At 40.0% G+C, this 14601-nt stretch overlaps 1 protein-coding gene across 1 annotated transcript in view; it reads left to right on the plus strand.

The window, feature by feature from the left end:
* Window positions 1–14601, plus strand: part of LOC308081616 (uncharacterized protein) — a gene marked incomplete at its 3' end in the record, with an annotated part of 67267 nt that overhangs the window by 50393 nt on the left and 2273 nt on the right. Inside the window, exons 6-9 of the mRNA XM_080457975.1 lie at window positions 752–794; window positions 1887–2010; window positions 4042–6998; window positions 10268–10683. Of these exons, the coding sequence (XP_080314101.1) occupies window positions 752–794; window positions 1887–2010; window positions 4042–6998; window positions 10268–10683 (3540 nt within the window). The remainder of the gene's footprint in view (window positions 1–751; window positions 795–1886; window positions 2011–4041; window positions 6999–10267; window positions 10684–14601) is intronic.

The raw sequence follows: 14601 nt of genomic DNA on the forward strand, positions 1-14601 counted from the left end.
CGTGCGAACGTGTTGCACGCAGAGAACGGCAGAGAACAACAGACCTACAAGCTCACAGCGGTTGCATCCGCGATGCGATGTGAGCTTGTATGTCAGCAGTTCTCGGCGCACAATACCACTGCGGGGTGGAGCGTGTCACCAGCCAACACACAAGATTAAAAAATCAGGGGCGGGTCATGCATCTTCATATAACTCTATGGGTATCTTAGTAAACAGCGCCCTCTTGAGACTTTTAAAAAAAGAAGAAAATAAAGAGGCTTCTATTAGAAGACCGGCTTGTATTTGCTTTTTTTCAACAACCCGGTCATTAATAGAGGCCCGTTTTTTAATTGAATAGAGGTCACTATTAGAGGAAATACGGCACTTGCGTTGGTGATGGGAACTCATAGCCTAATGTACTGCAAGCCTAAAGCCAAACTTTACTAAATTACAAAAAGTGTTTTGGACAGTCTGTTTACATATTCCCAATTCAACATGCTTTTTGTCTTTCCGTGTTTGAACTCCACAGTTGTGTTTATTATATCCTGTTCATGTTCGCTGAATTTAACGATGAATGCAAAAATTAAGCAGCAGCAACGCTGCCAACAAGTTGCTGATGATAAGCCATTAATTATGGCAGTTGTTTTCCAACTAAGATCTTAAATATGAATCAGTCAGGGGAACAAATAAAAGCATTGTGTTTGTGTGAAGGATTTCAAACAAATTTCAAGAAATGTTGGAATATGCTCTAAACTTCTATGTGTTCTTACAGAAAAAAGAAAGAAACACAGAAAGAAGACGAGAAAACAACAGAGGTATGGTACCATAATAACTCTGCTTCCATTTGTGGCTTCTGATTAATCAGACTTGCAACGTCACTAAGTAGAAATGGAGATTTTTCCTCTTGGAAAAGAAAAAAACTGTATGACTAAAGTGTCTTAATAAATAAAGTATATAAAATCTCCCACCGATACAGTACCTTGCAAAATATTCAGATTCCTTGAAAGTCTCATGGATGTTGGTCGGTCTGTCCAATACTTTGGTCCCAAACAACATCTCGAAAACGACTGACTGAATTTTGATTGATATCTCCTTGGGAGTAATATGCGTGAAAATGTTGGCCTAATGGTGGCACTACATGAAAGACCACCTCTGGGTCGGATTCATGAAGGCGCACAGAAATTCAATGGATATCCAGCCAGTAGTTTCTGGGATATTTTGTTTGGGTTCAAAATAGTAAACAGATAGACTAACCTACCAACCGAAAGCCATCCTTAGGAAGAAGGGTCAAGGGTATGAATAATTCAGCAAGGCACTGCCGTATATTTACACCACAATTGTCATTTGGTACACACACACTTATACAATAATTATGAATGGAGATTACAGGGGATCAAAGGTGAATGGAGATTACAGGGGATCAAAGGTTATACACATGTGCTAATTCCAAAGAAATAAAATTCCCTACAGTTAGGTGATGATAATTACTGATGTTTTGGTTGGGAAGATGCATTTCATTAGCAGAGTATACATGTTTAAGTTGTTTGGGTTAATGTTCACTTTAACAGGTTTGGCCTGCTAATGACAGTATTTTGAAATTATGTTTGCTATGTTTTGCTCGTTATTAACAAGACTTCATCTACAGCTAATGGAAACTCTGCTGGTGACTGCTGTACTGATTGATTGGTTGAATATTTTATTAAACAAAATAAACAGAAATCCAAACAGCACGAGTACAGTCATACACTTGTCTAAAAGGATCACACAAAAAAGTCTAATGGACTTGTTTCCATTGAGGTCCTATATTCCTGTTTTAAAGGAAGCCAGTGAACCATATTTTTTAAGGGATGGGGTCAAGGCATTCCACAGTGCTGTAGAAGGAGAATTTACCCATGTTTGTTTTATAGGTGTGTGGTACCAGATCATTGTGGCTCCCTCTATGGCTGTGGGTGATCATCATCAGTGCAGTAGTGTCTGGAGCATGCAATCATTGGTGCGCTCGGCATCAGGAGGCTGGAACGTCTTCAGCAGGTGAGTTTTGAGTCGTATTTAGCCGCCGAGGGGGGGCGGACAATCAAACTCTTCACTCTGAGTTCTGTTGAACTTCCGAGGGCAGATACGACATGATAATATTTAGTAGCGTCATCGGTAATGCCCCGCAACGCGAAATGAGCTTCCCAAAACTCTGGTAACTTGATGGTAGCGTTCGTTGCCATGGTTACATGCTGTCACTAGAACCACCCACCCACTCTCTTAAAGAGCCCATGCCCCAAGACAGTCACTACAGGCTTGTATTTATTGTATTTATTCTAATTATTTATTATTTACTAGTCCAACCCGGTCGACGAATCCGTGGGGGGATATGCGCACATGATCTGGCAACCCGGGAGGTAGTTCGTCCCATAGCTCACGGGGCCATCCCACAGCTGGGCAGCCCCGTAACCATGGCGATGGTCTCACCACCCTACCTACCTACCACTACAGAGCATTGGCAAAATATAGGAGGATATTCTATTTTTTGGGGGTATTTATAGTTTGCTATTTAAAAAAACTCCTGAACACAGTCTTCAAATGTATTTACAAAGTTTTAATGGGAATAACAATGTTTCGGTCATTTAGACCTTGATCAAGTTATCTTTAGGCAAAGAATTTAACCTGCTGAAGGTCTAACAGACCGAAACGTTGTTATTCCCATTAAAACGTTTTAATGGACCCTCCGCTAAGCCCCACCCATTCCACTCTGTGGCTGGTGGTGCGAAGTTAGTCACACTCAGGCCTGGCAAGCTGTACTTCTCACTTATTGACGTGCATGTTAAATGACAGCTTTTCCCCTTATAAATAATCGATCATTTCAGGAGCAAGAGCTTCAAAATCTCTTCTAAATCTAGTCAACAAGGCCTGCAGTAGGCTCTGCACTGAAAAAATGTGCATGACATTATTTCAATAAACTAAAAACACAGGAAATGTTAGAGGGAGTAGTAATAGCCATGGATACACGACGGTCGACTGTCACGACCGTTATGGATGAACTTCAACCTGGTGTTTGCACTTTCTCTATTTACGGCCCGTACATCTACATAAACGTATCTTCTGTATTGTTCAATAAAAAGCATTTTAATCCGATCGGTGGCCATTTTCTCCGCATTTTCTCCATATGCTTTCAACCGCGCAGCCCTATTGGTTGGGAGGTGTATTGCACTCTGATACATTATAACTCTATGAGAAAATGGCCACCAATCGGATTCAAATGCTTTTTATTGAACAATACAGAATATACGGGTAGTTCTGAGAGGCCCGTGCATAATTGTAACATCCGTGACCATGGGGTAAGCACTTTATATTTTAAATCTGAACGTTTATGTAGATGTACAGACCATAAATGAAGAAAGTGCAAACACCAGGTTGAAGTTCATCCATGAATGTAACAGGAGTTTTCATGTACCACAGGGTAAGACTACAGTAGCAGTTAATAAATAGACAAACAAATGAATTAATATACGTGCGGAATCTGAAACAGGCAGCGCTGTGATTCTGAATGTTATTATGATTACGGTGATTAGTATTGTTGATACCACCTGGACGGGTGAGTCGTGTAACTTTCCCGACATTAAGCTGTGTATGTGTTGAACAACACAGCCATGCAGCCTTGCAGTTTAAGCGCATATTTAAGCTTGGGAAAAGCACCCTAGGTCCAACGGGTTTGGGTACGTGGAATCTGTTGCTGGTTCATAGTCACCATTGCGTTATCTTATCGTGGTATTCCTATTCTTGCTATTATTTTGCAAATGACTGTGTGTGCGGGCAAAATAACATTACCTGACAGGTGACAAAAGCTTGCCAGACCATATGCCAGCTAGCAACGGTTGCTAAGCTAGCATTGGACAATCGCTTTTGGGGTGGGGTTTAGCGAAGGGTCCATTGCATTTGAAGACAGTCTGCGGGAGTTTTTTCTTTCAGTGCGTTGGGGCTCTTTGTAGGTGTGCAAAAGACTTGGTTTTTATAGTTTGCCATTAAAATATACTGTATAAATTCATGTTGATGAGAAGGGATTTTGTTTTCCAGAGCTGGTGGTAAATTACAATCTGCAAATTGTAATGCTCGGCAAAGTGGGAGCAGGAAAATGTGCAACAGGAAACACTATTCTTGGGAGAGAGGCCTTCAAAGTGGATACTTCTCCTGGATCTGTGACAACAAAATGTGAAAAGCAAAGTGGTGTTTATGGTCACACAAATATCACAGTGATTGACACACCGGGAGTCCTTGACGACATGAAAGAGACAGAATGTGTTGACGTCCTAGAGCCACACGTTCTGCTTTTGGTGATACGACTGGGGTGGTTCACAGAAGAAGAGAAAAATGCAGTCCAGTGGATCAAGAACAGCTTTGGTGAGCATGGTCCAAGCTTCACCATCGTACTGTTCACTCATGTAGATCAACTGAAGGAGAAACCGGAGGAGGATTTTCTGAACAGCAGCCCAGATCTTAAGGCCCTCGTCTCCAGTTTTGCTGGTGGATATCACGTCATTGACAATGAGCACAGAAACAATGAACAAGTGGAACAGCTGCTCGAAAAAATTCTAACTTTGTGCTACAAGACCTGGGGCCACACTTACACAAGGAAGGTTCAAGAAAAGACGCAAGCTGTGGAAGAAAGGAAGACAGAAGAAATCGAGAGACAGATGAAGATTGAACAGGAGAAAAGGAATCATGCAGAAAAGCAAGCAGAGGATGCAAGAAACCAGGCAAATCTTGCAGAACAACAGAAGAAAAATGAACAGGAGAAAAAGAATCTGGCAGAAAAGCAAGCAGAGGATGCACAGGCAAAACTTGTAGAACAGGAGAAAAAAAATGAACAGGAGAAAAGGAATCTGTTAGAAAAGCAACTAGAGGATGCAAGAAACCAGGAAAAACTTGCCGAACAGCAGAAGAAAAATGAACAGGAGAAAATGAAACTGTTAGAAAAGCAACTAGAGGATGCAAGAAACCAGGCAAAACTTGCAGAACAGCAGAAGAAAAATGAACAGGAGAAAAGGAATCTGTTAGAAAAGCAACGAGAGGAGGAAGTGGAACAGCTGCTCGAAAAAATTCTAGCTTTGTGCTACAAGACCTGGGGCCACACTTACACAAGGAAGGTTCAAGAAAAGACGCAAGCTGTGGAAGAAAGGAGGACAGAAGAAATCGAGAGACAGATGAAGATTGAACAGGAGAAAAGGAATCATGCAGAAAAGCAAGCAGAGGATGCAAGAAACCAGGCAAATCTTGCAGAACAACAGAAGAAAAATGAACAGGAGAAAAAGAATCTGGCAGAAAAGCAAGCAGAGGATGCACAGGCAAAACTTGTAGAACAGAAGAAAAAAAATGAACAGGAGAAAAAAAATGAACAGGAGAAAAGGAATCTGTTAGAAAAGCAACTAGAGGATGCAAGAAACCAGGCAAAACTTGCAGAACAGCAGAAGAAAAATGAACAGGAGAAAATGAAACTGTTAGAAAAGCAACTAGAGGATGCAAGAAACCAGGCAAAACTTGCAGAACAGCAGAAGAAAAATGAACAGGAGAAAAGGAATCTGTTAGAAAAGCAACAAGAGGATGCAAGAAACCGGGCAAAACTTGCAGAACAGGAGAGGAGGAATCATGCAGAAAAGCAAGCAGAGGATGCAATAAACCAAGCAAAACTTGCAGAACAGCAGAAGAAAAATGAACATGAGAAAAATAATCTGGCAGAAAAGCAAGCAGAGGATGCACAGGCAAAACTTGTAGAACAGGAGAAAAAAAATGAACAGGAGAAAAGGAATCTGTTAGAAAAGCAACTAGAGGATGCAAGAAACCAGGCAAAACTTGCCGAACAGCAGAAGAAAAATGAACAGGAGAAAATGAAACTGTTAGAAAAGCAACTAGAGGATGCAAGAAACCAGGCAAAACTTGCAGAACAGCAGAAGAAAAATGAACAGGAGAAAAGGAATCTGTTAGAAAAGCAACGAGAGGATGCAAGAAACCAGGCAAAACTTGCAGAACAGGAGAGGAGGAATCATGCAGAAAAGCAAGCAGAGGATGCAATAAACCAAGCAAAACTTGCAGAACAGCAGAAGAAAAATGAACATGAGAAAAGGAATCTGGCAGAAAAGCAAGCAGAGGATGCAAGAAACCAGGCAAAACTTGCAGAACAGCAGAAAAAGAATGAACAGGAGAAAATGAAACTGTTAGAAAAGCAACTAGAAGATGCAAGAAACCGGGAAAAACTTGCAGAACAGCAGAAGAAAAATGAACAGGAGAAAAGGAATCTGTTAGAAAAGCAAAATAATCTGGCAGAAAAGCAAGCAGAGGATGCACAGGCAAAACTTGTAGAACAGGAGAAAAAAAATGAACAGGAGAAAAGGAATCTGTTAGAAAAGCAACTAGAGGATGCAAGAAACCAGGCAAAACTTGCCGAACAGCAGAAGAAAAATGAACAGGAGAAAATGAAACTGTTAGAAAAGCAACTAGAGGATGCAAGAAACCAGGCAAAACTTGCAGAACAGCAGAAGAAAAATGAACAGGAGAAAAGGAATCTGTTAGAAAAGCAACGAGAGGATGCAAGAAACCAGGCAAAACTTGCAGAACAGGAGAGGAGGAATCATGCAGAAAAGCAAGCAGAGGATGCAATAAACCAAGCAAAACTTGCAGAACAGCAGAAGAAAAATGAACATGAGAAAAGGAATCTGGCAGAAAAGCAAGCAGAGGATGCAAGAAACCAGGCAAAACTTGCAGAACAGCAGAAAAAGAATGAACAGGAGAAAATGAAACTGTTAGAAAAGCAACTAGAAGATGCAAGAAACCGGGAAAAACTTCCAGAACAGCAGAAGAAAAATGAACAGGAGAAAAGGAATCTGTTAGAAAAGCAACTAGAGGATGCAAGAAACCAGGCAAAACTTGCCGAACAGCAGAAGAAAAATGAACAGTTGATAATGAAACTGTTAGAAAAGCAACGAGAAGATGCAAGAAACCTGTATTTCACAGCAGAACAGCAGAAGAAAAATGAACAGGTAGCAGGATGCAAGAATTCGTTAGTTTTCACTGTATTCATTCGTTTATTTCGTTTATTTCGAGAATTCGTTTATTTCTTCTGTTGATCTTGCAGAACAACAGAAGAAAAATGAACAGGAGAAAAATTATCTGGCAGAAAAGCAAGCAGAGGATGCAGGATTCAAGAAACCAGGCAAAACTTGCAGAACAGCAGAAGAAAAATGAACATAAGAAAAAGAATCTGGCAGAAAAGCAAGCAGAGGATGCACAGGCAAAACTTGTAGAACAGGAGAAAAAGAATGAACAGGAGAAAAAAAATTAACAGGAGAAAGGGAATCTGTTAGAAAAGCAACTAGAGGATGCAAGAAACCAGGCAAAACTTGCCGAACAGCAGAAGAAAAATGAACAGGAGAAAATGAAACTGTTAGAAAAGCAACTAGAGGATGCAAGAAACCAGGAAAAACTTGCAGAACAGCAGAAGAAAAATGAACATGAGAAAAGGAATCTGGCAGAAAAGCGAGCAGAGGATGCAAGAAACCAAGCAAAACTTGCAGAACAGCAGAAGAAAACAGGTAGCACAAAGCTAGAATTTTTTCGAGCAGCTGTTCAACTTCCTCCTCTTCATCTTCACTGTATTCATTCGTTTATTTCGTTTATTTCGTTTATTCGTTTATTTCTTCTGTTGATCTTGCAGAACAACAGAAGAAAAATGAACAGGAGAAAAATTATCTGGCAGAAAAGCAAGCAGAGGATGCAGGATTCAAGAAACCAGGCAAAACTTGCAGAACAGCAGAAGAAAAATGAACATAAGAAAAAGAATCTGGCAGAAAAGCAAGCAGAGGATGCACAGGCAAAACTTGTAGAACAGGAGAAAAAGAATGAACAGGAGAAAAAAAATTAACAGGAGAAAGGGAATCTGTTAGAAAAGCAACTAGAGGATGCAAGAAACCAGGCAAAACTTGCCGAACAGCAGAAGAAAAATGAACAGGAGAAAATGAAACTGTTAGAAAAGCAACTAGAGGATGCAAGAAACCAGGAAAAACTTGCAGAACAGCAGAAGAAAAATGAACATGAGAAAAGGAATCTGGCAGAAAAGCGAGCAGAGGATGCAAGAAACCAAGCAAAACTTGCAGAACAGCAGAAGAAAACAGGTAGCACAAAGCTAGAATTTTTTCGAGCAGCTGTTCAACTTCCTCCTCTTCATCTTCACTGTATTCATTCGTTTATTTCGTTTATTTCGTTTATTCGTTTATTTCTTCTGTTGATCTTGCAGAACAACAGAAGAAAAATGAACAGGAGAAAAATTATCTGGCAGAAAAGCAAGCAGAGGATGCACAGGCAAAACTTGTAGAACAGGAGAAAAAAAATGAACAGGAGAAAAAAAATGAACAGGAGAAAAGGAATCTGTTAGAAAAGCAACTAGAGGATGCAAGAAACCAGGCAAAACTTGCAGAACAGCAGAAGAAAAATGAACAGGAGAAAATAAATCTGTTAGAAAAGCAACAAGAGGATGCAAGAAACCGGGCAAAACTTGCAGAACAGGAGAGGAGGAATCATGCAGAAAAGCAAGCAGAGGATGCAATAAACCAAGCAAAACTTGCAGAACAGCAGAAGAAAAAAGAACATGAGAAAAAGAATCTGGCAGAAAAGCAAGCAGAGGATGCATAGGCAAAACTTGTAGAACAAAAAAAAATGAACAGGAGAAAAAAAATGAACAGGAGAAAAGGAATCTGTTAGAAAAGCAACTAGAGGATGCAAGAAACCAGGCAAAACTTGCCAAACAGCAGAAGAAAAATGAACAGGAGAAAATGAAACTGTTAGAAAAGGAACTAGAGGATGCAAGAAACCAGGCAAAACTTGCACAACAGCAGAAGAAAAATGAACAGGAGAAAAGGAATCTGTTAGAAAAGCAACTAGAGGATGCAAGAAAGAATGAACTGGGGAAAATGAAGTATGCAGACAAACAAAGACAAGATGAACAGGAGAAAAGGAATTATGCAGAATAGCAACTAGAGGATGCAAGAAAACAGGCAAAACTTGCCGAACAGCAGAAGAAAAATTAACTGGAGAAAATGAAACTGTTAGAAAAACAACTAGAGGATTCAAGAAACCAGGCAAAACTTGCAGAACAGCAGAAGAAAAATGAACATAAGAAAAAGAATCTGGCAGAAAAGCAAGCAGAGGATGCACAGGCAAAACTTGTAGAACAGGAGAAAAAGAATGAACAGGAGAAAAAAAATTAACAGGAGAAAGGGAATCTGTTAGAAAAGCAACTAGAGGATGCAAGAAACCAGGCAAAACTTGCCGAACAGCAGAAGAAAAATGAACAGGAGAAAATGAAACTGTTAGAAAAGCAACTAGAGGATGCAAGAAACCAGGAAAAACTTGCAGAACAGCAGAAGAAAAATGAACATGAGAAAAGGAATCTGGCAGAAAAGCGAGCAGAGGATGCAAGAAACCAAGCAAAACTTGCCAAACAGCAGAAGAAAAATGAACAGGAGAAAATGAAACTGTTAGAAAAGGAACTAGAGGATGCAAGAAACCAGGCAAAACTTGCACAACAGCAGAAGAAAAATGAACAGGAGAAAAGGAATCTGTTAGAAAAGCAACTAGAGGATGCAAGAAAGAATGAACTGGGGAAAATGAAGTATGCAGACAAACAAAGACAAGATGAACAGGAGAAAAGGAATTATGCAGAATAGCAACTAGAGGATGCAAGAAAACAGGCAAAACTTGCCGAACAGCAGAAGAAAAATTAACTGGAGAAAATGAAACTGTTAGAAAAACAACTAGAGGATTCAAGAAACCAGGCAAAACTTGCAGAACAGCAGAAGAAAAATGAACATAAGAAAAAGAATCTGGCAGAAAAGCAAGCAGAGGATGCACAGGCAAAACTTGTAGAACAGGAGAAAAAGAATGAACAGGAGAAAAAAAATTAACAGGAGAAAGGGAATCTGTTAGAAAAGCAACTAGAGGATGCAAGAAACCAGGCAAAACTTGCCGAACAGCAGAAGAAAAATGAACAGGAGAAAATGAAACTGTTAGAAAAGCAACTAGAGGATGCAAGAAACCAGGAAAAACTTGCAGAACAGCAGAAGAAAAATGAACATGAGAAAAGGAATCTGGCAGAAAAGCGAGCAGAGGATGCAAGAAACCAAGCAAAACTTGCAGAACAGCAGAAGAAAAATGAACATGAGAAAAATAATCTGGCAGAAAAGCAAGCAGAGGATGCACAGGCAAAACTTGTAGAACAGGAGAAAAAAATGAACAGGAGAAAAAAAATGAACAGGAGAAAAGGAATCTGTTAGAAAAGCAACTAGAGGATGCAAGAAACCAGGCAAAACTTGCCGAACAGCAGAAGAAAAATGAACAGGAGAAAATGAAACTGTTAGAAAAGCAACTAGAGGATGCAAGAAACCAGGCAAAACTTGCAGAACAGCAGAAGAAAAATGAACAGGAGAAAATGAAACTGTTAGAAATGCAACTAGAGGATGCAAGAAACCAGGCAAAACTTGCAGAACAGCAGAAGAAAAATGAACAGGAGAAAAGGAATCTGTTAGGAAAGCAACGAGAGGATGCAAGAAACCGGGCAAAACTTGCAGAACAGGAGATGAGGAATCATGCAGAAAAGCAAGCAGAGGATGCAAGAAACCAGGCAAAACTTGCAGAACAGCAGAAGAAAAATGAACAGGAGAAAATGAAACTGTTAGAAAAGCAACTAGAGGATGCAAGAAACCAGGCAAAACTTGCAGAACAGCAGAAGAAAAATGAACAGGAGAAAAGGAATCTGTTAGAAAAGCAACTAGAGGATGCAAGAAACCAGGCAAAACTTGCCGAACAGCAGAAGAAAAATGAACAGGAGAAAATGAAACTGTTAGAAAAGCAACTAGAGGATGCAAGAAACCAGGCAAAACTTGCAGAACAGCAGAAGAAAAATGAACAGGATAAAAGGAATCTGTTAGAAAAGCAACGAGAGGATGCAAGAAACCGGGCAAAACTTGCAGAACAGGAGAGGAGGAATCATGCAGAAAAGCAAGCAGAGGATGCAATAAACCAAGCAAAACTTGCAGAACAGCAGAAGAAAAATGAACATGAGAAAAGGAATCTGGCAGAAAAGCAAGCAGAGGATGCAAGAAACCAGGCAAAACTTGCAGAACAGCAGAAGAAAAATGAACAGGAGAAAATGAAACAGTTAGAAAAGCAACTAGAGGATTCAAGAAACCAGGCAAAACTTGCAGAACAGCAGAAGAAAAATGAACAGGAGAAAAGGAATCTGTTAGAAAAGCAACTAGAGGATGCAAGAAACCAGGCAAAACTTGCCGAACAGCAGAAGAAAAATGAACAGGAGAAAATGAAACTGTTAGAAAAGCAACTAGAGGATGCAAGAAACCAGGCAAAACTTGCAGAACAGCAGAAGAAAAATGAACAGGAGAAAAGGAATCTGTTAGAAAAGCAACTAGAGGATGCAAGAAACCAGGCAAAACTTGCAGAACAGCAGAAGAAAAATGAACAGGAGAAAATGAAACTGTTAGAAAAGCAACTAGATGATGCAAGAAACCAAGCAGAACAGCAGCAGAAAAATGAACTGGAGAAAAGGAAGTATGCAGACAAACAAAGACAAGATGAACAGGAGAAAAGGAATTATGCAGAAAAGCAACTAGAGGATGCAAGAAAACAGGCAAAACTTGCCGAACAGCAGAAGAAAAATTAACAGGAGAAAATGAATCTGTTAGAAAAGCAACTAGAGGATGCAAGAAACCAGGCAAAATTGGCAGAACAGAAGAAAAATGAATAGGAGAAAATTAATCCGTTAGAAAAGCAACGAGAGGATGCAAGAAACCGGGCAAAACTTGCAGAACAGGAGAGGAGGAATCGTGCAGAAAAGCAAGCAGAGGATGCAAGAAACCAGGCAAAACTTGCAGAACAGCAGAAGAAAAATGAACATGAGAAAAGGAATCTGGCAGAAAAGCAAGCAGAGGATGCAAGAAACCAGGCAAAACTTGCAGAACAGCAAAAAACAGAACAGGAGAAAAGGAAGTATGCAGAAAAACAAACACAAGATGAACAGGAGAAAAGGAATTATGCAGAAAAGCAACTAGAGGATGCAAGAAAACAGACAGAATTTGCAGAACAGCAGAGGGTTGTTGCAGAAGCGAGTGCAGCTCATTTGAAATTAATTCGCTTTTGTTTTGTTCTTGCATTAGTTTTTATATATATATATATATCTTGGGGTGCTCCTTCCATTCCGACATCTCACCACTCCGACTAGTGGCTTCCGCGTGCGGTTATGGTTAGGGTTAGGGTTAGGTATAGGGTTCGTCAACGTCGGAAAGGCGACATGTCGGAAAGGAGAAATGCACCCATATATCTTACAAGTAAGTAAGTACATATACTCAAGTACTGTTCAATTTGTGTAGGTAATTTTACTTTACCCCTCGTCTCTCTCTTACTGACTGAAACCACCTCCGATCACACTGTCACCCAGAACGCCTCCCCGAACGCCTCCCCGACTGAACTAGTAAACAATTACAACAGTTCACTCTCCACCTGTCCCAATCAGCTCGCCCCCTTAAAAACTAAATCTGTCTCCTACACCGCAAGCCGGCAGCTTGAACGGCTTGCAAAGAAAACCGGTCTCACTATTCTATTCACTCAGATATCTACAAATCACACCAACAGCAATACAGAGATGACCAGAGATGACAACACACGCACCTTGTGAAAGCAGAATCTGTTTGGAGCACTCATAACACAATAATGATGAGACAGACAAGAATTAAATTTCCAAAGTATAAGAGAGTTTAAAGGTATTATAATACAGTGGAGCCAACGTACATGTCATCAATGGTACATACTAGCTGACTCAATCAAAGCAATGGGCAGCACATACTTAAATAGGCTTCACCCAGTCTCCACCCCTTCAGGGTGGGGTGTAACCCAATTTCTTCAAGGTACTTTCATAGTCAAATTTGACACCTTCTTCATTAACACATGACACGAGAAGACGGTGAGAACAGACAGTCTCAATACACATTGTTTGCATTACTTAATTTCAGGTGCCAGCCAGTCTTAAAAAGCAGGGTGGAGTCACAGACTGCGGGAAACTTTAAAAGGCAATATCTGTATACATTGGTTTGTTCTTTAGAGTGTTTACTTCTTTATAAATTTCCATGACATTCCCTGATTTAAACATTTAAAGAACTCTTGAGATTGCGAGACAGAAAACAAAAAAATGCATAATGTGAACAGTAAACGTCATCCAGGCAGATGCGAAAAACCTAGAGTTTCTTTTTCTTGCACTAGGAAAATTCAGCTGCAGCCCCCTTTTTATCATTCCTCCAGGGCGACTTCATAAAAATGACTGGATACATTTAATAACAGCATTTAACAACCAAATGTCATGCGCTCCTGTGCGCAGGAGAACTTCCTCAAAAACATTTTGACATGAAAAACAGAAAATCTTCAGCTCAGGAAAGCCTCCATCCAAAATTGTCCAGTCTCTCACGTCGCAGTGTCCCACAGGCCCATTCGGTCAAAAACGACACTCCAGGTTGATACAAGCTAAGCTTGTAGCCCCCCGTCAGCTCAAAGACCTCATAGCATCTGCGTCCACTCCACCTGGCATCAGCCAACCGATCATCTCATCCCAATCCAGAACTCCGTTCCTCCCAAACCTTCAGGATTCAGCGTTTCAGAGCGCTTCCTTGTCCCTCAAGGCACACACTTTATTCTGTAAAAGAAACACAAGATGTATAAATAATCTCATCTTTACAAGGGTTCATACATGCAAAATCACAGAATTCTAGAAACTCCCATTCAGAGCCAGAGCCGGGCATAATTTCAACATTCAGCTAAAATCTATTACACACAGGGATATATAGGGTTAGATGAAATCTTTTCAAATAGTATAGCATACGAAAAAAACATATCACTGTGTTATAGCAAACCACGATACTCAATACCACACAAGCCGTAGAGATATTTAGCACGTTGTCATCATCTCCAATTCCTCCTCTCTCGGAACAGTTCCCCTGCCGTTCATAAGTGGACCTGCGAATAAACACTCACAATAACATTATTTAACATACCCTAACTAAACCACATGTATGGAATTTATTTAGAGGCACTCCACTGGCTATAGTAAACTAATCTTACTTCACGTTTAGAAATCCATTCTCAAACCAATACTAGTTACCAATTACCATACAATTCATTAAATTAATATTGCTATTTAGTGATGTGGTCCTGCAGTCCTGTGTCTGTGTCACTAAGAGAGAAGCAATCATTTACTACAAAAACATCTTAAAGAGAAACAGAATAAAACATGACATGAATTAGCATCATTTAATATAAATATAAGCACACACAGAAACCATGTCATATGTTTACACAGTCCTTATGCTCAATTATTCAGTAGGAAAAGCACTAGGATACTTCAAATCAGAATAAACAATTAAAACAATCAAAAAACATACTTACCCCCACAGCTTGGACGCCCAGAAAGTTTCACTCTTCCTCGTACCAAAGAAATTACAACACAATACTTTCCGACGCGCATGCCAATAGTTTAGGAATTAGTAATATTAGTAATTAGTTGTTAGTCACAGAAGGACACAAGATAAA

The sequence above is a fragment of the Gymnoscopelus braueri genome, assembly GCF_963280865.1.
Source record: "Gymnoscopelus braueri genome assembly, contig: SCAFFOLD_51, whole genome shotgun sequence".
Lineage (NCBI taxonomy): Eukaryota > Metazoa > Chordata > Actinopteri > Myctophiformes > Myctophidae > Gymnoscopelus > Gymnoscopelus braueri.